General features: G+C 36.9%; 2 protein-coding genes across 2 annotated transcripts in view; one reads left to right on the top strand and one right to left on the bottom strand.

Annotated features, from left to right (window-relative positions):
• The window catches only part of LOC123317075 (probable G-protein coupled receptor CG31760), a 68,603-nt gene that overhangs the window by 22,530 nt on the left and 18,394 nt on the right, over positions 1-27,679 (bottom strand). The window contains exons 3-6 of the mRNA XM_044903437.1: positions 24,440-24,538; positions 23,875-24,061; positions 5,841-6,039; positions 2,779-2,946 (exon numbers count right to left, since the gene is read on the bottom strand). Of these exons, the coding sequence (XP_044759372.1) occupies positions 2,779-2,946; positions 5,841-6,039; positions 23,875-24,061; positions 24,440-24,520 (635 nt within the window). The 5' untranslated portion in view covers positions 24,521-24,538. The remainder of the gene's footprint in view (positions 1-2,778; positions 2,947-5,840; positions 6,040-23,874; positions 24,062-24,439; positions 24,539-27,679) is intronic.
• On the top strand, positions 7,258-17,774 carry LOC123317076. Its single transcript, XM_044903438.1, has 4 exons — positions 7,258-7,520; positions 10,335-10,680; positions 13,280-13,848; positions 16,817-17,774. The coding sequence occupies exons 2-4, from the start codon at positions 10,338-10,340 to the stop codon at positions 17,447-17,449; spliced, it is 1,545 nt and encodes a 514-aa protein (XP_044759373.1). The 5' UTR covers positions 7,258-7,520; positions 10,335-10,337; the 3' UTR covers positions 17,450-17,774.

The raw sequence follows: 27,679 nt of genomic DNA, 5'->3' as shown, positions 1-27,679 counted from the left end.
TTGTCCAGGGTTGGCTGGCCTAAGAATCACATATGGTGATGGTATATGGTGAAGCCAGTCCTGGATCCTTTCGAGGTAATAGTCAAGGACGTCGTCTGATTGTTCAGTAACCAATAACCTCAGGATTGAATGAGTAACGCAGAAGGTCCAAGTTGAATAATTCATTTCATTGCTTTATCCCGTTAGCGGGAATAAATCTATAAAAAACATAAAAAAAATAACATAGGGGAGACTGGGGAGGGTTGATACGTTTTTTGGAATTTTTATTCTGGAAACTGAATTATATGAAGAAGCAGGACTTTTCTTATATTATATAATTCTTCAATTAATCGTTCAACAGAATAAATATAGAAGTCGCAAAACATGAACATCTTATTCTGTACAGAACGTTGAACACAAAAACATGCAAACTGTCTCAAGCCTCCCCACATATGGGAGGATTGATACGATGTACTGGGAGAGTAATCGAGAGGATTATTCAGCTCAGTGGGTAGGTCAGCAATGATACTGGCTTGCTTTGGTCCTATAGGTGTAGAAAAATCAGGAAATTGTCAGTTAGTCACTTCCACACAAGAAAAGTCGGCCTCGTTAAATACATGGGGATTGTACGGTTTTTAAAAATCCCTTTGATATGTTGGAAGGTGAAGACGCCTTCATGTAGGCCTATCCAACTAGCTACGGAATATTTTTTGAAGATTATACATGTATCAGGCCTCCCCACGACAAATGTCTCAAACCTCCCTGAAAGCAATTTTTAAAGTGATTTATGTTTTCATCTTATACCCATATATTTTGAAAAGCGAATAAAACTGTAAATTGAGTAGTTTTATGCATATTTCCCAGTGAAATATTTGTTTATGCCGAAGAATTAATGCATGATCATAAAACCCTTAGGTAACTTGACTAAAAACTTACAATTTCTCACCTCGAAACACTCTTCGTTGAATATTTCACAAACAAACTACTGTTAGCCTTACATATTAACGTCACGCAATGCCCTCTGCCAAAGAATAGTGTTCACTAGTATAATACTTTTGAAAACGGCTACAGATCGCGGATATAAGCCTGTATCAAGCCTCCCCATATATCAATGCTCCCTAGTCTCCCCTACTCATAATTTCTTAGGGCTAGTGCGACTGTATGCCCTCCTGTGACCTAGGAGACCCAACCGTGACCTACAGATCCTTCCACACTCCGGGCATGGATAGTCACCAACCAGATCTGGCCGCCGCTGTATTCTTCTCGAGTCTCCATTTAACTGTACACAATAGACCTCCACTGTGACGCTAGTTGTTCCCAGTTATGATTGGCATTAACTGATTTTAGGGATTGATGCAGTAGGTATATCCTTAAACCGCTTATACTGGCCTCCTGGTTTCCGGGCTCAATCTGTCAATTCGCCATACAGAGCTATTTTGGCGAGTCTTGTGTCTTGCATCCTCAGAATGTGGCCGCTCCATCTGAGTCGGGCCCTCGTTACTTGAGTCTCAATTGTTGTAAAACTTGCGCATTGCAAGACTTCTGCATTCGAAACTTTGTGAAACCATCTGCATTATCTGTCTTAGATGACGTTGTTGCGTTTGTTTAAGTTGTTAAATATGTCGCCTGTAGGGCGTCCAGCTTTCGCTTCCGTAAAGAAGCGTTGGGAGGACGAATGTTTTGTAAACAGCTGTCTTGGCCTTCAGATTGAGGTCGTGATTTTGAAACACTCTGAGCTTTAGCTTCCAGAATGCCCGTGATGCCGAGTTGATACGGTTGTGTATTTCCGTGTCTAGGTTAGCCCTAGTATTTATGAAGCTTCCCAAGTATTTAAACTGCTCGACCTGTTCCAGGGTTTCATTCTCCAGGCTGATATTAGTTCGAAGGCTTTCTGGCGGACTTACCAGGATTTTGGTTTTGTCGATATTGAGTCTGAGGCCTAAAGCTTCGTATATATGTTTATAGGTGTCCAGCATGTAGATCCTCTGGGCTGCCAGCAACAAGTGCTCAGTCGTTTTTATTTAAGTTCCCTGATAAACCTTGAACGGGTTTTCGCTTTGAGGCGCTTCAGGTTAAACAGGCCTCCATCAAATCTGAATCTTATTCCAACACCTTTTACATGCACACTAATGTCAGCAACCATCGAGACAGCTATGGCGAAAATATTGCGCTGACACGCAGCCTTGTTTAATTCCAGAGTTGGTTAAGAAATAGTAATAACAATACCCAATTCAATATCAAATGAAAACATTTCTCCAATTCCTCATTTCGTTATAAGTTCCCTAGGCAGGAAGCAATTCTGTTATATGTTGTTGATTCATAATAGAACATATACCTGTAATTCATTCTTGACTCATTAGGATTGGTAGAAAGACATATCTCTTTGATATACCCACCTTTCGCATTTTGAATTCACTACTGTACAAAACATCGATAGCAATAAGGAGTTCAAATAATAATAATAGGTTCGACAGCGACTGCTCTGCAAGCCTAGCGCGAGTAGGATTGTCGACATCAAAGAAAACCTTTGGGCAAGAGTACAACTTCAAACAACAATGTCGGACGACGACGCAGATAAAACCCGTCACATTCAGATCTTGCCTTATCCAGGACATTTCCGCTTCCGTCTGCGTATCCACTCTGAAGACGATCCTTTCGTTCCTTCCCCCCCACCCCTTCGCGAAACCATTATTCACAGATATAATTGCCGTTTGCAGACAAGCATCGGATAGTCTCCTGGAGACGCCATCAACTATTCAGTTCGTATATCCATCCGTAATAAAAGATCTAGGAACTCACCCCCGTCGTCCAGGTGGCGGCGGTATGGGGACGCTGTAAGACATCAGCCAACGCCTTGCGGAGCAGGAGTAATAGGGGAAGGTCCACCATCCCTTATAGGTCACGTTCAGAGGTCCCTCCATGAACTTCGGCGATCGTAGACTGGGACTGGTGTCCGGATCTTCGTACCTGTAACAATGGAATCGATTTGGCATGAAATATGGACGACGTATCTTAATCTAGGGTTAAATCGATGGTTTCTCGAAGCAAATCAATTAGATCGCAGATACCATTGCGTCTATCGATACTGTATGAGCTCATTTTCTTCCCTCTTCCGTCTAAGAAGGAAAGGTAAAGGGAATCTACCGATTTTGAAATCGTGTACAGGGTGGGCAAAATTCGATTGGGTTGAATGACAGCTCTGTAACCGTGAGAGCTAGGGAAAAATGGATGGCACGTTTCCGACCTCGATAGTCAAAAGATTGTTAATGGTCAAAACCGCATCCCACTATCTTCTTTTGTTTTCAAGTTATAAGTGAAAGCTCATTTTTCGGCTCTTCGTATTGGTGCCTTTATTTCGTAAAGTATCAGTGATATAGAAAAACAAATGTTACATTCTACAGACACTTTTTCATGTAGAATGCAGAGGCGTCGTTACAGATTTTTTCAGTCCGCCACTTGAGTGATACAGTGGTAATTTCATTTTTTTTTAATATAAATTTTATGTTATTTTTTAATATTCCAGTCCCACATTTTTTTCTGATTCAGAAAAAAAAAACAAACGGTGCGAACAGACTTATAATCTCTTAGGGGTAATTGCGACTGTGTGCTCTCCTGTGACTGAAGAGACCCAACCGTGACCTACAGATCCTTCCACACTCCGGGCATGGATAGTCACCAACCAAATCTGGCCGCCGCTGTATCCTTCTCGAGTCTCCATTATAACTGTGTACCAAAGACCTCCACTGTGACCTGTCTAACGCTAGTTGTTCCCAGTTATCATAGGCATTAACTGATTTCAGGAACTGATGTAGTATATCCTTAAACCGCTTATACTGGCATCCTGGTTTCCGGGCTTCCTCTGTGAATTCGCCATACAGAGCTATTTTGGGGAATCTTGTGTCTTGCATCCTTAGAATGTGGCCGCTCCATCTGAGTCGGGCCCTAGTTACTTGTGTCTCAATTGTTGTACTTCTGCATTCGAAACTTTGTGAAACCATCTGATGTGCATTATTTGTCTTAGATGAGGTTGTTACGTTTGTTCAAGCTGTTTAATATGTCGGCTGTAGGGCGTCCAGCTTTCGCTTCTGTAAAGAAGCGTTAGGAGGACGACTGCTTTGTAAACAGCTGTCTTGGTCTTCAGATTGAGGTCGTGATTTTGAAACACTCTGTCCTTTAGCTTCCAAAATGCCCGTGATGCCGAATTGATACGGTTGTGTATTTCCGTGTCTAGGTTAGCCCAAGTGTTTATGAAGCTTCCCAAGTATTTGAACTGCTCGACCTGTTCTTAAGTTTCATTCTCCAGGCTGATATCTGTTTGAAGGTTTTCTGGAAGACTTACCAGGATTTTGGTTTTATCGATATTGAGTCTAAGGCCTAAAGCTTCGTATATATGTTTATAGGTGTCCAGCATTATCTATAGATCCTCTGAGCTGCTAGCGATAAGTGCGCAGTCGTCTGCATATTGAAGTTCCGTAATAAACTTTGTACGGGTTTTTGCTCTCAGGCGCTTCAGGTTAAATAGGCCCCCATCAAATCTGAATCTTATGTCAACACCTCTTACAGGCATAATCATTCAGAATATATAAGTCGTATCTCTAATTGTTTTTCCAATAAAAAACGCAAAAATTAGTTTGGTCAAGTTGGTAGGTCATTTTCATTGATAATATGATAATGCACTTCATGCTCTTATATTGTGTCAGATAATGAGAGATTTTGGAGATCACTTCATTCCAGATATTTGAGAAGATGCTCGGGAAATTATGAGAACTTCCATGACTACTCCATATTTACCAATTAACCTATACTAGTAGTGGCACAGCCTTATTTGTGAATGCGTTTGAAAAGGTTGTGGAACTGGTATTTAAATTAGCTACTAGTTGAAAAGGTTACGGAACATATTCAGTTGAATCCAGATTTATAAAATTTCCTGAAGGTGATTAATTTCATATTGGAAGATTTTTCATCCTTTCAAATATCCGGAATGAAAGTGATCTTCAAAGTCTCTCATACTAGTAATAATAATGAGCTCATTATCATATTATAAATGAAATGACCTGCCAACTTGACCGAACTAGTTTTTGAGTTTTTTATTGGATGAACAATTAGAGATATTATAAATTCTGAATCAGAAAATGGCACTGGAATATGTAAGAATAACACAGGATTTATATTTGAAAAATTGGAGGTTATCACTGAAGTGGCGGACTGAAAAAAATTTCTGACTACACTACTGCATTCTACAAGAAAAAGTGTCTGTAGAATGTATATAACATTTGTTTTTCGAAATCATTGATACTTTACGAAATAGAGGCACCAGTACGAAGAGCCGATTAACAATCTTTTGAAAATCGAGGTCGGACACGTGCCATCCTTTTTTTTTTCCTAGCTCTCACGGTTACAGAGCTGTCATTCAACCCAATCGAATTTTGCCCACCCTGTACAGTGTCCACATTCAATTACACTTAGGTACACTTCCTGAATGTCAATAGATGAGATGGATTTGAAGCAACAGGATCTTAACTCGAAGGAAAACCCTTCTTTACCAGTCGTTGCATCACTTGACAGGAAAATAGATTACGAAATGTATGTAACATGTTTTAATCAACCAAAATCGAAAATGTCTGACTCCATAAAGCTAGTAGGACTACCTAGAAATTTGAGATTTTTTACTGGCCACGATTTTAGGCTAATTAATTACAAAGCGGAAATTTTTTTGCCTGTCAATTGTTTCAAACTAAGCGTTATCGTTAAGCTAACACAATGTATTATGTTTTTGAACCTATATTGTGAGTATAGATAAGTGAAGTCCGTTTTTTAATGGTAAATAATAATACGAATATTGTTAGAAAAGCAGTCCTTACCAAGGGTAATGGATTCTTCTTCCTGGTTCGAGACTGATCGATTTTTCGATTTTTTTTGGACCTTCCAGCTCCACACCTTGCCTCTGCCACCATGCTGTGTTTGCCAGATACCCTGAAGAAGCATTGATGGCTAAAACACGAGCAGATAGGACACTACTCTCTGAAACCAGAAGATTTTTGGCTATGGCGTCTTGTAAACCTGAAAAATAATTGTCTGAATTCAGTTCGTTTTCTCCAATGGACCTACATGTTGCGTTTTGCAATCAATAATGAGCCAGAGTAAATACTGAAGGTTGAATTCCAGATCAATATACTATTCAATTAAAGCTACAAATTCATGATAAAATCGAAGCAGAACACAATTACTTCCCGGAATACATAAAATATATGGACTCAGTGAAATCAAAATGACAGAGTAATACTTTTATTTCAGCTTTCACATTGTGAACTCATCCAGCAGGTCTGGAAAATCTAAATTATTCGCAAGCATTGGCCTGTCACTCATACTTCGAACAGCCAACATTTCCAGAATTTCAGCGATTCGTAGAGCGATAAATGTGACAGTAAAGTCTCGCATTATCTACGACCGAAACGTTCCATTTTTTAAATTGCTTCCAATGGAATACATAGGTAACTAACCTATTCTTCGAGTGGAAATGTGGAATTGAGTGCCTCCATATTTCATTGAGCGTTCAGGGACAAACGAAACGAATCTAGGACACGTTTCATGGGATATTTGTGTACCTGATATAGTGTTTCAACGCGCATCATATATAGAGTGTGAGCCACAGTCCTATGAAGTGTAGAAGATGTTTATCGGAGTACTTAATCGAATCTTAAGACACCCTCCACTTTGAGGTCAGGTCGAAAAAGATTCCGTTGCCTCCTATTGTCAGCTAGGAAGACGAATAGGGGGACCAAATTTGGTAGCAATTTCTTCTAACTTTCCGAAGAGTGTTTGACCAGTTGGCCATATTTTGTTATCCCGGTGTTGTAGGTTGAGAGGACACTGGAATTTAAATACCTATTGCAGAATTACTAGTGATTTGGGTCACAAAATCTCAAGTGGATATCTGCTATAGGATGAGAAGTATTCGATCATAGATTCCCTTATTTCATCAGAAGATTCAGATACGTACTACACGTTAGAAGATTGAGGATATCTCTGGAATTTAAACGAATCACTGCAGTTAAATGCAAACGCAATTCCGGAAGTCAAAAGACTTTCGGACATCGGATGCATCCAGCTAGATCGAATGGGGAATATAATAGAAGTACGTTCAAACATAGAGTAATTACAGGAAAATTAAAATAATTATCCGCTACCTTGAATAGGTTAGTGTTCAGTACGAAAAGCACACTTGCGAATGCGGTGGATAAACAAAAATTTATCGTTCATTTAAAGTAGACAGTAATTTTTTGAGGAAAACGCGGAATGTTGATATCGACTAGAATTAACAATAATCGGATAGATAATCAACATTTCATTATCTACGAAGTTTGATCAGCCTTATCTGAGGTGTTTCATCTGTTATCGGAAAATGGCGTTCCAAGTACCCAGCTTGTTGTAGTTTGGCAACAGGACAGGTGACTTGCCAATGTAGGACGATGATTATTTTTCCGTGTAGTGATTGTGAAAAAGTGATGCGTGAATACAATTAATAGGTGGATGTGAACTGGGTGAGTTTTCCTTCAGTTGCTTGGGAGAAAATTGTCATTAACTAAGAAGAGAAAATCTAGACAACAGGAAATTGAAATATAAGGATTTGATTTTCTGAGATATCGATTCTCATGAGCTGAAATGAATGAGGAGCAAATGATATATAAGTCTCATTGTGATACATTAGTATCTTTGCTCTCTCGCAAATCATCGAGGATTTTCTTCATATATCCAAGATATTTAAGTGTGGCTTAAACCAAGCTTTACTTCATACAAATAGGTTTGTTAAATTCAAACAGAATGCTCAATTTCCTGGCTAATATTTTTCAGAATATCCAATTCGAAAAAATATTTCTAAGATCTGTCAACTAAAGTTTGGAATCACTTATGCTTCAAATAATCCTTCAGAATTGAGCTTAACTCAAGACAGGATTTCAAAAAATTCTCTGGGTTGAGTGGAATCAATTTACAATCCTCTCGACTGGAATACACTCATTTGGAGTGTGGAGATTGGGAAATAAATATCAGAAATTATATTTTCAAGATCGTTGATGCTTCAATTTTGAAATACTTTTTATTTTTGAAAAAAACGGTTTCTGCTTGTGAGAGATCATTCGTTTTATTTGCCCTGTTATTCATGGAAAGTCAACGTCCTTCCAATTTACGAAATTTGAAAACACTTCCAAGGTAAATCTATGGGGACTTCTTAGGAGAAAGATTAATTTTATAGATAAATACGTGAAAGTGAGGCACAAATAATAAGGGCTTAATACATCAAAGGGAAACCTTGCAGGCTCAAGGAGAATGGATCGATTTTGATTTAGATTCATCTTTCATTTCGTCGAAGTAGGTATCTACTTGGAAAGCAGTGATTTCAGAGAATTGGGGACCAAGCCTCAGAGCTCTGAAGTCGGTTTATCAGATTTTAAGTTCTTTTTCCATTAAGATTCTTTTTTTATCATGCTTCGAATCACGCTGATATCCACTCCACACAATAAATGACTCGTTAGGAGTCAGAGCAAAGCACCAATGATATGAATACTGTGTTGTTAAGCCATAAAAAACTGAAAAAACTCCTTTGGCTTGGTTGGCTGTGAGACAGAAGGAGAAATCACTTTCTTTTGGCATTAAATGATTTGGAAAAGCAGAATAGGTGTCAGATTTCCTGAAACCTACGGCCGCAGCAGTTTTATAATTAGAAAAGGGATATGAGCTACAACACAATTGGTGTGGAGGTATCTGGCCAGGAACTCTCAAAACAGACCACTACGATTACCAAGCCATAAAAGATGATCTACAGTAACTAAACATTCGATGAATGAAGCAGAATCAAGTTAATTTTTCAAATATTCGAATTAAATATGTTCCAAGCCATCAAGGATCCTCATCCTTTTTCCAGATGATGCAAATTTCACTCCTTAAGCACTCCAACAATCTACAATTGTTGTCAGTACGCCTTCCTTCATTTTCATGTGAAGAATTATAGTTGGGGAGCCGACGATGCTAAATCGGGATTTATTCGAGCGTCGTGGAGATCTAGTGGATTTTGAAGATTAGGTGGTAGGAAGAAAAGAAGATTCTATGATGTATGTACTTTCAGCTGTGGGGAAAGCGTCTGCAGGTTTTCAAAGATGTAAAAATGTGTTCCTATTCGAGCGTGTCACATTAGGATACTGCATATACCCTACGTGTCTCTGATAATAAATTACTGTTAATTTGACAGTTTGCGTGGTGGGGCTGGCCATAGGGAGTTGATAATGGTAAAAAAAAATTTTTTCGAGCGTGTCAGATTTTCGAGGATATGTTAATTGGGCCCAAAGGATGCTACTTTTCAAGAGACTGACAATTCGTACGTGACGCAAGGTAACAGTGGTCCTTTGGAAATTGTTACTTGTAGGTGCATACTCTACGGTATCAGATTTTTAAACAGATGATTAATCACGGTGTTGCAGATGTGCTGACCCATTAATCTGACAGTAATCGGAGGGTTTTTCTTGATCTAACAGTTTGAAGATGCTAACAAGGTATTTTTTAAAATATCTCCCTCCCTGTACCTCTAATCGTTTCTGTATTTATTATGGAAAGTTGTAGAAAATGAAATTCTATACAAATTTTGTCTGAAGCAATTCTACATACTCTCAACCATTTTCAAGTTAAAGGGGGATAAGGGCGAGGAGCTTAGCCACACATGCGAAAGGGCAAGGTCAATGTAGAAACCCAGTCTAATGTACCTACATTCATTGTCATATATCTCAAAAACGTTCAAACGTAGAAAAAATTGATTGGGACGAAATTTGTAGAAAATGTTATGCTCTACAACTTTTATGATGAAGGCGAAAACAATTTGAAGCCCAGAAGACGAGATAATTCAAAAAATTTGATTTTTGTGACCTTCATGGCCAATTTTTATTGTTTCGGCTTGCTGAAACTGTCAGATTATATTTTTTCCGTCATTCATTAATTATTAGCTTCAAATTAAGAAACCCTTTTTTTGCAAGTTTGAACCCCTCCCACACATTTTCTTTACGCTTAAATTGTCAGATTAAGAGACTACATATATACTTGTCAACATGTAATTAACAACATACCTATATCTTATTCTGACACACTCTACAGGGACCCTGTAGAGTACCTACAGGGTCCAAGGTATTTCCCCTTATATTAATCTGACACGCTCGATTAAATCCCGAATTTCCCTCTTGGGCTTCCCAACTACTATTCTCCTATGGATAACCTGATACACAGGTAATAATTTATTTTAGAGCAGATCCTGTCCCCATTTTTCTGAGGCCAATGTAATATTTCAATTTGAATATCCTCCTTTTGTTTAACAGATAATGGGCACTCGCATTCCCTTGTCACTACTACGAGATCTCAAGTGCCGCCACTGCAAAAACTTTCTATCTTGTGGTCCAGTATATGTGACACCCGACTGCGGGCTACTCTGCGGAAGATGCAAGGCCCTAGCTAAGCCAAACTTCCGCAACTATGTGTATGAGGAACTGGCCAACACTTTCGTCTTTCCCTGCCTGAACTGGGAGAAACACTGTCCAGAAGAAGGCCCATGGAATACGCTGAAACACCACGAGATCGACTGTCCCTACGGAAGTTCTTGCTCGAAGCTTTGCGTGGATCCAGCTGCGTTTTTCTCGTCCAAGAAGAATTTGCCGAACGAGGAAAGTAAGTTTTTGTCACCATATGCCTTTTAAAAACGGATGGAAAGCATGGAAAACCAAGTTTTATTCTCTCTAAAACTATATGTTTTCATAAATTTCTGATTACTTAATTGATGTCGAAAGATTAGTGCAAAAACTAGTACTCAAGAAAATCTACGAGGATGAAAAATTATATGATAAATAATAGAACCAAACAAAATTTCAATGTCAAAGTATTTTATTACTCAACATATTTTCCTCTTATTTGGATACATTTTTTACAGCGAACCTGCAACAAAATGTTTCTTCTTGCTCTGCAAACCAGACTTCTACAGCTTTTATTACCTCCTTTTCATTGAACTTTTTTTGCCAAATCTGCTGGTAGTTTTATTAATTCAAACCCAGAATCGCGAATTTTTTGCATGGCAACATGAGATTTGTGTGCAGGAGCGTTGTCCTGCAAAAACAAAACACCTTTGGATAGCTTTCCGCGTCTTTTCTCTTTAATTTTTTCCCGTAGAGTGGTCTGTAATGTCGAATAGTAATCTCCAGTTATTGTTTCACCCTTATCCAAAAAATCAGTCATGATTACTCCATGGCAATCCCAAAAAACCGAAGCAAGAACTTTTCCAACAGATTTTTGGAAACGAAACTTCTTAGGTCTTGGAGAACCAGGGAGTCGCCATTCCATCGATTGTTGCTTTGTTTCTGGATCGTAGAAATGTACCCAAGTCTCATCCATAGTAACAATTCGGTTTAAGAAGTCTGCATCGTTTTCAAATCGACCACAGATCGAACGCGATGCTTCTACCCTTGCACGCTTTTGGTCAATATTCCAACATTTGGGTTCCATTTTGCAGCAATTTTTCTCATGCCCAAGTTGGCGTGAACCATATGATGAACGCCTTCGTATGAAAAATTCAGTGCTTCAGATATCCGTCTGATAAAATCATGTCATGAACTGCATCGATATTTTCGGGGACTGACACAGAAACTGGCCTTCCCGATCGGTCATCATCTTCAATGGAAAATTTACCTCTTTTGAAGCTTGCAGTCCAATTTTTTACCGTCGTATACGGAAGGATATTGATCACCAAGGGTATTAAGCATATCTTCGTAAATCTGCTTACCTCTTAACCCTTTTGAATACAGATACTTGATGATGGCTCGATACTCCAATTTTTCGATTTTCACAATTTCGGTGGACATCTTCTTTCGTTCAATTGATTGCGTAACTCTGATTTACTTTTTTGATCTCAAACTTCACACTGACACTTCTAATGAGTGATTGTTCGTTGACATGGTTACGCAATATTTTTTTATGCATGGAACTGGTCTAGGCTAACTAGATATCAATACATCCTCGTTTCATCATGCCAACTTTTGGGTTTATAACTGTTTTCCAAGAATAATTAGAAACACTTACATTCCATAAAATGATTAATCAACAGTTCACATATTTTTTGTCATAGGTAAAAATTTTTTTTGAAAGATTGTGCCTTATGTTATGCGTTTTGAGAATAAGAGGAATACTATATGCATATCTTTTTGAAGAAAATTCGAGATATATGATTTATTCATTCATTTATTTCCACATTTTACATGCAGCATGTGAAGAAATAACCTCTTGGTATAACTAACGTTACATCCTGTATAGAATGTGGCATATGTACTTAATTCGGAAAAGTCGTCCTGATTCATTTGCAATCTGACAAAGTCTTGATTTTCTCATCACTTCTCTAACCCTCAAATATAACCCACCACAATAAGGTGGTACGTATATGGATATAGATATAATTTGTCCTTTCTGTCCCAGACAGCGTATCATATAATTTATCATCTTCCTAATTGCAAGGCTTAACCGTCGTTGTCATTTGGCGTCTCTCAAGTATACTCTGTCTATACCTACAAATTGTGATGCATCTGAAATGAGCATTAAAGAGGTTCCATACATGGATGAGTTAGGTTCTATTCATGTGTCAGTTGCTTTTGTTTCAGACCGGTGACGAATGGATTTTTGGAGGCTCAAGGCCTTCGTGGGATGGCACAGTGAATCGAACGTGCAAATGAGTTCGCTATACAGAATTGAATGAATTTTTTTAACGGTTCAGTAGATGATGAAGTATCACGAATAATAGAGGAAGCACTAAACCTAGTTGATTTCATGGAAACTGCAATAAGTTTTCTCCAGCTCTCATTGAATATTTGTACCTTACTCACTGCTGCGGTATTTCCGATTTTAAACTTTTCCCGAAATGGGAACAAGGTCGTGGAAGTCATTCGAGTTCAAAGGTCGAGAGCTCTAAAGCTGCAGTATCAACGCGGTGTCACGCAAACCCAAAATGCGAGGACTATGTGGAATTTAAATTTCGAATTTCCACGATCTGAAAAGATTCACTAACGTGTCATCTTCGAACAAAAGTTATTTGTTGAAGCTCTTTTTTGTGAGTGAATTATCCTATGCCTAGGGCTCTGGGCATTCTTGCTCCTTTTTCTTACAAGTCATAAATATTATGAAAATATAGATAATCTCCTCAAACTGATCGATTTATTGATATTGATGTGCTTCCACGTAAAAATAATTCATCCACTTATGTATCCTTGTATTTCATTGATATTTACAGATTTGCTATACCTGGAAGTACCTGAGAAATGCCTGAACCTAGTATCATGCAAAAACTGCGGCAAATACCTATCCAGTCAACCTGTCCATATAAACGTGGTTGGCAGCAACATCTGTCACCGCTGCTACCTATCCAACGGTCTTCCACCACACACTCTTCGAAACTTGGCCTACGAGAAACTAGCTAACATCTTCAGATTCCCATGTATATTCAGGGCGAAAGGTTGCCCAATAAAATTTCGTTTCGGACGTGACAGTTGGGAGCATGAGGTGAACTGTCACTACAGGGACGTGCAGGTGCACTCCACGCCCGGTACACCGGAGTTGGATCCGAACACTCTACATATTCATATAGATAACAGTGGGTACCGACCCTCAGTTGAGGGAGATTTCTACATGGACAGCAGGAATAACAGCAGGGAGGTGCCAAGGATCGAGCTGCCTAGGGTATCCTCGATATTGAGAAATCAGGATTATGCGAGGGAGACTAGACTTAACCAACAGCGGAAGAAAGAGCAAAGGCAGATGGTCACTAAGCAAAGTAGAGAGTATAAGGATAATCTGCTACACGTAAGTTGATATCTACATAATCAACTAAAGCACATACCTACCGTTTCCTTCAAATTCAAAATCTTATCATTACTTCATCATAATCCATGTTATACAGGGTGAGTATTTGACTCGTACCAATATTAGAGAAGTAGGTAGATTATTGAGGTCAAAAGAAACACTTTTTTTCTATACCATTTTTTCCGATTCGGCCCTGATAAAAAGATATAGCCATTTTAAGTTTTCATAATGAGCTCTGCCATCCGTGGAAAAACAAAATTACCTACAGAATAACTAGCTACGCCTGTAACACTACACATCTGTAGATTTTTTAAAAAGAGTTGCATTCGGTCAAAATACTCAATTTTTCGAACTTCACCGATATTTTTTATTTTTAAACATCCAAACATCGAATGGGGATTTCTCCTCAATTTGGGTTATCACTGCATATGCAAGTTTAAACTGAATAATTATGAGTTTAATTCATGAAGACTATTCAAAATCATTCTTCAAATATGGGGTTTTAAAATTTGAATCGCTTGGTTTCGAGTTTACGATTTTGCAACAGCGCCTACTAGACAATGAAAAAAACAATGTCCGATCAGCTTGTTTACTGGCTAGCTTCAACTGCAACCCGACATAAAAATCCCATAAAATTTTGCGACCTTCCTCGTTCGTCGCAGACTTCATAGACAGCCATCTTTGTCTATCTCATCAAGATAATGTATTTGTTGTCCTTTATTATCAAGGCATATTTCAGTCGATGTTGCCGACTTGTGCAATCGAAATGAAACGCTTTAGATTTTAAATACCCGTTTTTGTATTTTTTACAAATTTTACAAAAGTTGCAAATATTCAACTTAGTTTCAATAGATATCGATTAAAATTTATTCTGGGAGGATTCTGCATTTCCTGAAACAAATTGGTGCAAGAATTCACGTAGGAGCAAATCGTTTATTTCATCTTTTAATTGAAATTGATTTTGTTTCAGAGATTGGGAGTGAAAACCCTAAAAAGTTTCAGGAAATTAGTTTCAATAGTTGGGTTCTTTGAATTTTTTGTATTTTATGGTAAATAATGTTCATAATGAGAAAACTGGAAGACGTAGGTGATATCTCTTGTTCGAAGAAGATTCATAAAAACAATGAAAAACTGTATTTCATAATTAATTTCATTCGACAAAACCGTTTGTGGTGTATAACTAAAAATTCTTTTTTTTATGGTTTTTCAGCAGTCTGTATCTATTGAACCGAGCCGATTCGGAAAAAATGGTAAAGAAAAGAAGTGTGTCTTTTGATCTCAAGAATCTACTATTGAAATATTTGTAAGAGTCAAAGACTCGCCCCGTATATAAACTAAAAAGAATGCAAAATCACAAGATTAAAACACAAAATCTTCTGAGGGTTGCTGATTAGCAAAACCAAAAGCAAATTTTCCATTTATGTGTCAAATTACTACAAAATATAAAGCAAATCCTACACTGAACGTTGTAGATGTAGATATTTCATTTAATATACCAAGAATACGTAAATTGATATGGATGAAAAATACCATATGATTTTTCCACCTCATGAATCATGTACGCGTTATTCTATCTCGTAGCACTTCATGTTTACCAATTGCAACATGCCACCTATTGACCTGTCATGACATAATCAATGTGTAATTATTGCTGGTAATTGAATGCATGGGTTGTTTTTGAATCACCCCTCATCAAAGGTGACCCTGATTGTGTCAAATACGTATATACAGGATGGGCAAAATTCGTTTTCCACTGAGGAATATAAGAGCTAGAAGAAAACGGATGACACATTCCTAGCTCTTTTTCAGAGAAACAAAGAATGGTGAAAACCGTAGCCTCATTCTGTTTTTTGTTTTTGAGTTATTAGCAAAAATGAGATTTTGACAATTTGAAAAGTTCTCATAACTTTTTTGTTTTTGAAGTTACAGATCTGAAACTTAAACCCTCTTAGGAACTTTTATACGTAGAATCTACTGATTTTTTTTGTTCAAAAATAACAAATTCTATAAAAGTTTGCATTTTGAAAAAAGAATGTTCGCCAAATGATTAGAAATGAAGAAATATTTTGAGCTCATCAGTGGATTCTACGTAAAAAGTGCCAGTAGAAGATTCAAGTTGCAGATCTGTAAGTACAAAGCCAAAAAAGTTATGAGAACTTTTCGAAATCGCCAAAGCTCATTTTTGCTAATAACTCATAAACGAAGAATCGTAGAAGGCTACGGTTTTCACCATTCTTTGTTTCTCTGAAAAAGAGCTAGCAAATGTGTCTTCTAGTTCTTATAGTTCTCGAGATCCCCTCAGTAGACAACGAATTTTGCACACCCTGTACTGAGGGGATCTCGAGAACTATAACAGCTAGAAAAAAACGGATGACACATTCTCTCTTTTCATTACTAATCCGAATCTAAAAACAGAATCGGCCTATCATTATTAGTTTTCAAATTATAAGCAAAAATTGAGGTTTTGACGATTCCGAAAAGATCTCATAACTTTTTTGTCTCTGAAGTCACAGATCTGAAACTCAAACCTTCTTAGGTACTTGCATACGTAGGGTCTACTGAAGAAAAATTTTTTTTTCCAATTCAAAACTAAAAATTTCAATAAAAGTTTGCATTCAAAAAAATGAAAGTTCACCTAATCATTCGAAATGAAAAAATATTTTGAGCTCATCAGTGGATTCTACGTAAAAAAGTGCCTGTAGAAGGTTCAAGTTTCAGGTTTGTAACTTCAAAGACAAGAAAGTTATGAGAACTTAACGAAATTGTCAAACTCAAAAACGAAGTATCGTAGGAGGCTGTGGTTTTCACCATTCTTTGTTTCTCCGAAAATGAGCTGGGAAATGTGTCATCCGTTTTCTTCTAGCTGCTATGGTTCTCGAGATCCCCTAAGTAGACAACGAATTTTGCCCACCCTGTACGGTTTTTCTCCTTTACTGATGTTTTACCTTGAGAAATGAATATTTTTCAGCCACCTGGCCTTGAATACCATCAGTTCGGTTACGAATCAGGACGAAAAGAAACTATAAACGATTTCAACAAAAACCGAATCCCAGATAAGGAGCGAGGTATCGTCCCCACCCACACGGGCCACGTCTATGCAACCCTCACTAAGGACCCCGTCCTATTCGCGCCACCCCAAAGACAGCCGTACCCCAGTAATGGCCAGCAAGTAACAAAAGAGTTCCAGGACAAAATTATGCGCAGCGACTCGAACGTCTCCCAGAAGAACTCCCCCGTCCAAGAAAGAATAAGAAATTCCATTGTTTCCAGTTCCTTGGGGCAGGAAACGGAAAAGAAAAAGCAGGGGATGCACAGTTATAACACCCTGGGAATCCCACCGCCACCTGGTGCTGCCCGTCAGAACTCCGACGGTTTCTCGGGGTTGAACAAGAGTTACATGAAGGATCTTGAGGGTTTCAATGAGGACTACGCGCCTGTTATCAAGGAATATGTCCAGTTCAATCCTCAAAATAACGTGCAGAGGAACGAGAGTTTGACTATTGGCAATCCTGATATCATCGCGGAATTGAAGATGAGGAATCAACAGAAAAGGAGAATACGGCAAGATGAAGAAGATAGTGATAGTTTGGGAATTGTGTGAAGTGCAATTGATGTTGGATGTGGTGAAATTTCCTACTCAAAATAGTGAGGATTATGTACCGAAGAACAGATGGAGATGATGATAACTTGAAAGTGGATATTTCAAATTTTTTACCTGTAAATAACATCCTTCAATTTACCCTTTGACAACCAATATAACCAATACATTTTTTGATCATTTGGGGCATCTTGACAGCATTTTGATTATAGATACTAGTCCAAATTCTTAATCCTCATTTAGCCTCTAAGATTTTTCCTTCTTGAAACCTCACTTTTCATTTCTTATGCAAAATCATTCATTACCTTATTAAATGATTCGTAGATAAGTATGTTTTTTATTTCGTTTTTCATAATTTTTTGAGCATTAGATTTCATTTCAATAACCAGCAATACAAATTATTTCCATCTATACCTACCTTGTTCTTGAATTGTCTCTTAATTTTTACGCAAATCATTTCGATTTTATTACATGAACATCCTCCCCATTCACTCTTTAAAAATACATTTTTCCTTAAGAGTGACTATTTATGTTAACTCTTCGACGAAGTTCAGCTTCCTTATACGAGGAAAACTAACAGGTCATGTAGAATTCTGGTTTCATAACAAAGATTCGAAAAAATCTTTTCGACTGTATACTCCATTCACTTTTATTTTAGCAGTCGGTTGGCCATGAAAATTTCATTCTGTATAATACGAAAATGTGGGGTTATGACGCTTGTCAAAACATTTTTGGGTTTTAAATCAACGCTGTGTTGCCCGTTCTACATAAAAGTTTCTGTTATCACGTATTTTATCACAATGTCGAATCTCTTCGGAAAATATGTGACGAACATAATTGAAGTTTATACAAACTGATTGAAGGCATACCAAATCGAGTTATTTGCATGGAAAATACAAGAAATCAGTATAATATCATAATATGCACTAGCTTGAGGAGAGTTAATGTTCGTTATCTTCTTTGGCTAAAGTTTGAATACGTTACATCAGTTGTAGATTTCAAAAATATTAACCTAAAGATGAAATTCATATGTTGCAGTGCTTGGGAATGGGTATCTCCCGAAGGTATCAACAGATAATTACAAGAATGTTAAATTCTTCAACAAAAATCAAATCTTACATCAATATAAATAAAAAGAATTAAAGGAAGTTTCAATCAAGATGAACTTCACCTTTGAACAAAAATTTCACATTCGTATAAACAATTAGCAGGACAACTGGCGCGTATTTGTGGCTGTTCATCTTAATGCATTGATATAATAATAATAATTAGGTATTTATTGGTACCGTAAGACATTTACAATGTATAGGACAAGTCAAATGAAAAATAGAAGAATCAATGTTCGGGAACTTATTCTACGATGACATTCATCGAAAATCCTGTAGTAAACTTTTCGCATTAATTCACCCAAACATAAAACTCTCAAATGCCACCACTTTTGTGGGTCTCCCAATCAATGACGGCTCGTCCGGGTATGCAGGGTCGGCAGGGCCGACCCAAAAATAATCGAGAAATGAAAAATAATTATAATTATTTTATTCTTCAAAACTTATTCCAAATGATTAATTTCGATATTAAATTCTCGATTAATTCCCTAGTAATACGTACGACAACTTATTTCGATCAACGTGACGCCCCTGTCGCCCTGAGTTAGTTTATTTCGAAGTTCTCTTTCCTTACGATAAACACGCTACACGCTAGGTCGGCCAGCCGGCAGTAGCCTAGCGAAACGCTTCAAGTTATTGTACTATACAGCACCTACGTCGCACGCAGTTATCACCAAGTTGAACATCGTATTACGTCGCTGCTAGATACATACACGGTCGGCCAGCACGAGTTGGGCCTACCTTGCTATGGTTTGGTCGTTTAGTTGTCATATTTCTAGATTTCCTCATTGTCTATTCTAAGATATTATATTATCAAATGAATAGTTAATCATTAAATATTATGTCTATTTTAGAAAAGAGCGTATTCGCACCTTTTAAGAGTAGTTTTAGTCAATGAAAATAAATATATCCCTAATTATAGTTAGATTTTTTTATTATTAAATGAATAGTTAATTTTTGAAAAAGGGTATTCCGACCGTATAAAAGTAGTTTAGTGATTTTTTTACCATAAAAATTCGTAATTCCTAGTGAATTTATAAGGGCACGGTGATTTCGAAGCTTCTTGAATACGCGTAGGCCGGCCGGCCGAGTCTCGGAGTGGGGATATAAGAATCGCATCCGCATATTTATTATGAATTGAATTAGGTCAGTGTCGTAGAATAAGAGAAAGGGGTGCACGTGTTTATCAGTTTTCTTCGATTCATTTCGTAAATTTTGACAATCTGAGTGGATTCTAAATTTCTTTAATTGTTGAATAATTGGAGTAGTAGCAAATCGAAACAAACTTTGCATCCTGTCACAAGATCATGTGACAGTAGAAGGAAGAATGGTGAAATAAAGAAAGGAATAATTAGTACATTTTCACTTAAAATCAAAATTGTAGATGTGTTTCAGTGAACTTAAAATTTTGATTCGTATTGACGTTTTGTGTTGTAATAAATTTGTTATCGGTATTTACAGAGAGACACCGAAAAAGAATAAAACTATTATTCAAAAGCTGGGCAAAAACAAAGAAGTATAGTACATTCTTTCTCCAAAAACAAGCCTTTAAATCGCATTGAAAACGAAACTTTTATACACTGTTGTATAAAAATAAATCAGACTATATCTACAGGATGGGGCATAAGTCTGGAATAAAATTAATATTTCTTCAATATTAATCAACCACTCAAAATGAAGACACTGAAACCCACCAATTGCTTTTCAATTACCTTCTTCTTCTATCAATGAGTAGTTTCTCAACCAATAACTTAACATCAAGATGCTGAAAAACATGTCATTTCTGATTGCATTTATTTTTGGGAAATAAAATTGAATATTTTTTTCCATCCCTTAGCCGCAACCCTATCCAACTTATCTTCAGAAACTTAATCGACAAAAAATATATCAATATTTAATTTTAGAAAAACAGAGATTATGGTGGGATTCCGCGTTTTCATTTTCAGTTATTGGTTGAAAAAATAGATATTAATTTTATTTCAGGATATTCCCCTGTATATCCTGGGTCTGGCCGACCCACACCTTATGGGCACGAGCCGTCACTGCTCCCAATAGAAGGAAAGTCTTTGTCATCCTCTTCATTCACAATCTTTTTGACTTTGGAAATATTCAGCTGAAATATAAGTCGTTTACATTCAGATGAAACATTACATCAATTCTCTTACATTGAATATGTTCGCTACCGTCTGACGTATTGTGGATTTTAGAATATCAGGGTATAACTATTTGAATGAGCGGACCTGAATTCTAAATAGCTTTTTCTGAAACCTTGCCTCTTTTTTCGTTCACTTTCGGCATTTTCGTAATATTAATCGATATAAGTTGTGGCAACGGCGTTATGACATTAACGACATTTCATGAGTGCCAATCTTACTCCGTTCTAGTTACAAAAACTTGTGGTACATCCTTGAGATCGAAAAGTAGAAAAATCTGAAAGCCTTTATCTCCCCAACTGGAAAAATAGCTTCATTCAAGCAAACATTCAGTGAATCATCCTTAAAAACAGACTAACATTATTTTGAAACGATCGATTCAAGTTTAAGGGCCTCAAAATTTTATCCGTCATTACCCTCATCAATTTAATTTTTCGCCGATCGGTACAATGCACCTCAATCCAATCACAAACTCGATCGTTTCAAGCAATACGATCAAATTTCTAGATTGATTATCCATTGACAGGAGAGCTGAATGGAATAATCAACACGAAATTGATTATTCGTAATAATTGGAGGAAAAATTACTTTTATACCGAGCTGTTGACAGGGAAATTGGAGACAGATCGGGTATTTTGCGTATAATGAGTCGTTGAAGAATTGATTGTGGAAAATGAACCGATGCTGTTGACCTTACCGAGTCCATGTCAATTTTTATCACCTTCATCTCAAAGAACTTGGCTGCATATCAGTCTACAAAATAAGGTACTATTAAAACCCCTTCTAGATTTAGATTCTAGATTTTAAAGGGGGTCGCGTTGCACTGCGACCTTGAAATCTATTTGCACTCCATAAGAGCTATTTTGGCCACTACGTCATCAAGTTCCAGAGTTCTAACGAAGGGTAATGACTCTTTTTCACTCCTATGAAATCCAGTATCTGGGTTAGCTCCTCACTCCTGTAGCTTTATCGTCTAAACCATTCTTTGCCTAGGTTAGGAATGACCAGTAACTCTGTCACCAGTTGATCTTATGCTTGATCCTTCTTCCCACAGAATCTGCACACGTCAGTTGACTCATTCTTATGAGGTTTTCTGATGCTACAGTGATATGTAAGAAATCCAGTAAGGAAAAGTAGAATATTCTTGCTGAGAGCCAGACACTTCTCAGTTGTGTTAATGTTCCCAAGGATCTTTTTGGAGTAGTCTAGTCTCGGAAGGTTCCTACAGAGTGATTTATAGTTTGTTAAGTTGGTTATACATACACTGCGACCTTAAGGTCTATTGTGGTCCCATCAGACCTATTACACAACTGTGCCATCTACAGCTCACCCTCCACCTCCTGAGTTCCAAGGAACTCTGTATCTGAGAGGGTTTCAACAAGACTAAGTGCTCAGTCCTCCTATAATTTTTCGTCCAAGAATTTCCTTGAGCAGGCTTGGAATGGTGAGGCATTCTGTCACCAGGTGATCAGGAATTTCCTGGCAGGAGTATTAGCTTCTCAATTTCCATTGATTATTTTTGCCTAATCAACTTATTTTCATCTGAATTTTCAATTTATATCAAGGTGTAAATCAAGGTCTACATATGTTCAATATTTTAGTGGGGTGTTTAAATTATGATTTCTTTGTGAATATTGATCATTGCATTATGGCGGACAATTCTATCAAAAATATCTTGTCGAAATTCATAAATCCAATATGGCCAATGCAATATGTTCTGTGGTTATCATCCGATTTTATTGAAAATTATTCATCACTCTAACTATAAAGATATATGAGTTTCAAATTCAACAGCAGGAAAGAATAAAGCTTTTCAAGCAATCTATCCTCTTCCAACTCACAAAAGTTTTGTGATCAAATAGAACTAAAATTCATGATACCAAACTGACTCTTAATCCTCCGACCAAGTTTCCAACTTCTGAACTGTCTCTTTAAGCAACCAGTTTTCTATATAAATTGTTCCCCAAGTTTCGAGTTACATTACATTTATAACGTATTTCAACAGGAAACAGAAACAACTGGCTGTAAGAAGGGTGATCATTTTAGCTGTTAGCTGTCTGGCAGGTGTTTGGAACCCTTGTCAACAAAGACAGTGCTTTGTTACGATGTAATTTCATAATTATTAATGAAATTAATTTTCGCTATTCAGGAATGAAATGAAAGGGAGACAGCCCTGATTCGAGAAATTGGATATGAAGAATAATTTTGTGAGTAGTGGGGAATTAGTGGGACTGCTCATTTCCACATTTAACAATGTAGAAGTTCGCAATTCGATATTGCTCCTTATGTATTCGAATATATGCCAAGAATTTTTTTCCTAGATAGCTTGTTAGGTACGATTAAATGAAAGGGGTAACCTAGTTTATCCAAAAAAACTGTCCCTTCATCAGAATTATGTTATTTCCACTTGGAATTACATTAAAATCATTATCCTTCAGTTTCTGTTTCTCGGTCTACCTTTTTTTTATACGAGTATAAGCTCTCTGGAATGCATTGAAAGATTCTTCTGATGTACAGATTTCCAAATGACTGTGGCACGAAAAAATTAAAAATTCCTCAATTTTCAAGTCATCTGAGGAATCTAGTAGTCCAGAAACGCAGTAAATGCCAAAATTCAGTGATATTCTGAGTTCGAGAAATCATCCATACTAAAAGATAGCAGTGACGCAAATTAAAGTACTATTTACTGGCCACATTTCCATCTCTCTCTATTTCCCTCGATATCCTGACGTAGAAAATAATCCCATTTCCGAAATCAGAGAGTCTGATAAGCTTGCGACTCAGCGATCGAATTTAGGTCGTGTTTCTGTTTTTACCCTTCAACAACTTCGTCGAGTAACTGAAAAGATGCTATCTGGAGATATGGTAATGGGAAATCAATGCTAAATGCCAGTGCACAAGCAAAGACATCTTTATTATCACGAGGATGGGTGCAATTGGTATTTATGCGTTTAGGTTGAGTTATTCCTCTGTATGTTGAGGATTCAAGCAGAAATGGAAAGATCGACATCAATTTCTGAGTGGTAGCTCGTGCAGTTTTTTTCCTTATGGTTACCCCATTATCTACATTTTTGTTCATCATGATTGATACAACAACTTTTGGGTATTCATTGATACTCAGATGTCCAGGAGAAGCAAGCTCCTAGAAATAAATTGAAGGTAAACTCACCATTGTGATGAGCAACTCCCAGGTCTTGCAGAAGTGTAGCAGCAAGGTCAGCCTTCTGCCTAGCAGAATCGAATCTCACAGTGCTTATGGTTACAGAAAGAGGTTTATAATCTTTCCCCGCACACAAAATATTGAAGCTCTTTATGGCTACCTCGTGAATGATTTGGAGGCTTTTTTCTATATTCTCCTAGAAAAGAAACATGTTTATCATAAATGGATCACGCCTTCAAGAGTAAGACAGTTGAATAATAAACGAAATGTTAATTCAGCTGCATAGCACTCGCCGATAATTAAATCAACAAATTTGACCATCTAAATCGAACTAACAATCTACCATTACTCAAAGTATTTTAAAAATTCCATTTCGTCGACAAAGAGTATAGATGCTGACCATGGTTTCGGTCTCATTTGACCTCATCAGAGCAACATAACTTCTTCGTCAACGAAACTGGAATGAATTGCAGTTTATGTTGGTAATTTCGAGTGGCTTGAACTGAACAATAAAGATTTACACACTCTTTTTCGTTAAATATTGTATAGATACATTGATAAATTGAGTTCTCACCTTTCTCCCTTGCACGTTTCCTTCTGTTGAAGTAACGAAGATGACGATCAGAATGATTTTGCAACAAATTACTTTCCCCATTATCGGTCTTCATTTGTACTGAAACAAAAAAAAAATGGAAATGAAAACTTCCCGATAAAGAATAACAGAATCGAAAAATATCAAACGTCCAAACACTCTTTGGGACCTCTAATATTATTTAAAAAAGAATTGTTGAGTTTTGAGATCCAAAATTTTTAATTTGGGCTGTCGAAACATGCCAGATAGTAATATTAATTTATAAAAATGTTAATTTTCAATGAGATTTTCATTGGATTTGAGCTCTCGACTTTTAGGTTGTATCATGAGCTGTGTAATGTAAACTGAAACTGATTTATGGATATTAATTTTCTTAACCAAGCAAGGGTTATTCGCAGAATTTGATAGTGCATTCGAATTTCACTGCTTATTTTGCAAGTTCCTTGAAATTAATTTGAAGCGTCGTGGAGACCTAGTGGATTTTGAAGAGTAGATGGTAGAAAGAAAAAAAGGTTCTATGATGTATGCATTTTCAGAGGTGGAAAGGGTCTGCAGGTATATACTCGAGTGTGTCAGAGGTGCTGTATACTATTAATCTGACAGTTAACGTGGTGGGACTGGCCGTAAGTGTTGAAAATAGTAAAAAAAAATTTTTTCAAAGGATATGTTAATTGGACCTACTTTCCAAGGGACTGACAATTCGGACGTGACGTAAGGTCAAAGCGGTCCTTTGAAAATGCAAAAAAAAAACTTTGAAAATACTCTAGCGTGTCATTTTTTTATATGGATGGTTAACCTCGGTGCTACAGAGGTGTTGACCCATTAATCAGGCAATAATCCTGGGGGCTTCTCTTTATCTGACAGTTTGAAGATGATAACAAGGCATTTTTTAAAAATATCTCCCATCCTGTACCTCTAATCGTTTCTGTATTCATACTGAAAGTCGTAGATAATAAAATTCTATACAACTTTTGTCTGAAGCAATTTTTCCTACTCTTAACGGTTTTCGAGTTAGAGGGCGAAAAGGGCGAGGAGGTAAGCCACTCATGCGAAAGGCCAAGGTCAATGTAGATTGTAGAAACCCTGTCTAATGTACATTCATCGCCATATATCTCGAAAACGTTCAAACGTAGAAAAAATTGCCTCGGACAAAATTTGTAGAAAATGTTATGCTTTACAACTTTTATAATGAATGCGAAAACAATTTGAAGCCCAGGGAAGGAGATAATTCAAAAAATCTGATTTTTGTGACCTTTATGCCCAATTTGTATTGTTTCAGCTTGCTGAAACTGAGAGATTATATTTTTTCCGTTATTCTTGAATCATTAGCTTCAAAATAAGAAAAAAAGCCACAGCTCTCGAGAATGTACACGTAACTTTTTTTTTATACAAGTTTGTCGCCCTCCCACACATTTTCGTCAAGCTTAAATTGTCAGATTAAGAGAATATATACTTTTCAACATCTAATTTATCACATAGGTATATCTTAATCTGACACGCTCGAGTATGTATACTTCATTCAAATTTATTTTAGCAGTCGGTTGGCCATGAAATAATTTTCACAAGTTTTTGTAACTAGAACGAAGTTAGGTTGGCACTCATGAAATGTCATAACGGCGTTGCCACAACTAATATCAATTTTTTATTACGAAAATGCCGAAAGTGATTGAAAAAAGATAAAGTGATTGAAAAAAGATAAAGGGTTTCAGGAAGTGCTATTTAGAATTCAGGTCCGCTCATTCAAATAGTTCCCTGATATTCTAAAATCCTCAATACGTCAGACGGTAGCGAACATATTCAATGTAAGAGAATTTATATAATGTTTCATCTGAATCTAAACGACTTATATTTCAGCTGAATATTTCCAAAGTCAAAAAGATTGTGAATGAAGAGGATGACAAAGAATTTCCTTCTATTGGGAGACCCAAAAAAGTGGTGGCATTTGAGAATTTTATGTTTGAGTGAATTTATGCGAAAAGTTTACTACAGGATTTTCGATAAATGTCATCGGAGAATAAGTTCCCTAAAATGGATTTTTCTATTTTTCATTTGACTTGTCCTATACAATGTAAATGTCTTAAGGTACTAATAAATACCTGATTATTATTATTACATCAATGTATTAAGATGAATAGCCACACATACGCGCAAGTCGCCTTGTTACTTGTTTATTCATGTGAAATTTTTGTTCAAAGGTGAAGTTCATCTTAACTTGAAACTTCCTTCAATTCCTTTTACTTTTGATGCAAGATATGATTTTTGTTGAAGAATTTAACATTCTTGTAATTATCTGTTAATTTCTTCGGGAGATACCCATTCCCAACCACTTCATCATATGCATTTCATCTTCGGGTTAATATTTTTGAAATCTACAACTGATCTAAGCCAAAGAAGATAACGAACACTAACTCTCCTCAAGCTAGTGCATATTATCATATTATACTGATCTCTTGTATTTTCCATGCAAATAACTGGATTTGGTACGCCTTCAGTCAGTTTGTATAAACTTCAATTATGTTCGTCACATATTTTTCGAAGAGATTCGACATTGTGATAAAATACGTAATAACAGAAACTTTTACGTAGAACGGGCAACATAGCGTTGATTCAAAACCCAAAAATGTTTTGACAAGCGTCATAACCCCACATTTTCGTACTATACAGAGTGAAATGTGTCAAATTTCCATGGCCAACCGACTGCTAAAATAAAAGTGAATGAAGTATACATTACTCATTTTTTTTCACTATTCTGACAGGCTGTCCTAGACAATTCCCCCTATATTATACAAAGTCTAATTTTTGGTAGTGGTACTCTACAGGGTCCGAGGTATCGCCCCTTTTATTAATCTGACACTTTCGAGTAAATTCCTAATTTTCCTCTTGGGCTCCCCAACTAAAAGGAATGTGAAGGGAATTAGCGGCTGTTACTTCCATAATCTTCCATATATTTGGCATTGCATTATTGTAGTCTTATTTACTGTTAACATTTTAGATAGGTTAAGCGTATGTAGATACCTAACTTCATCAGGTCATTTACAAAATCATTTTTTTATCCCTTCAAGTACGCAAAGAATCCACTGAGCGGTATTGGAAGTTCTCAATGACTGTTTGCATATCTTCCCATTCTTCGAATCTTGCGTGGGTTTCAACACCGTCAATTCGCAAATTCCCCTGTCTCACGCCCCAAGCTCCAACAGTAAATCCCGCTGACAACCCTTCGAA

This window comes from Coccinella septempunctata, chromosome 7 (genome assembly GCF_907165205.1).
Source record: "Coccinella septempunctata chromosome 7, icCocSept1.1, whole genome shotgun sequence".
Lineage (NCBI taxonomy): Eukaryota > Metazoa > Arthropoda > Insecta > Coleoptera > Coccinellidae > Coccinella > Coccinella septempunctata.
This window is presented reverse-complemented; position numbering and strand designations above follow the sequence as displayed.

What these genes read in the sequence shown, in the direction of transcription:
- LOC123317076 (XM_044903438.1), top strand. Translation starts at nt 10,338, where the DNA reads ATGGGCACTCGCATTCCCTTGTCACTACTACGAGATCTCAAGTGCCGC. An exon ending in GAATTTGCCGAACGAGGAAA is followed by an intron (nt 10,681 to 13,279) that starts GTAAGTTTTTGT and finishes TGATATTTACAG; the next exon opens with ATTTGCTATACCTGGAAGTA. An exon ending in ATAAGGATAATCTGCTACAC is followed by an intron (nt 13,849 to 16,816) that starts GTAAGTTGATAT and finishes AATATTTTTCAG; the next exon opens with CCACCTGGCCTTGAATACCA.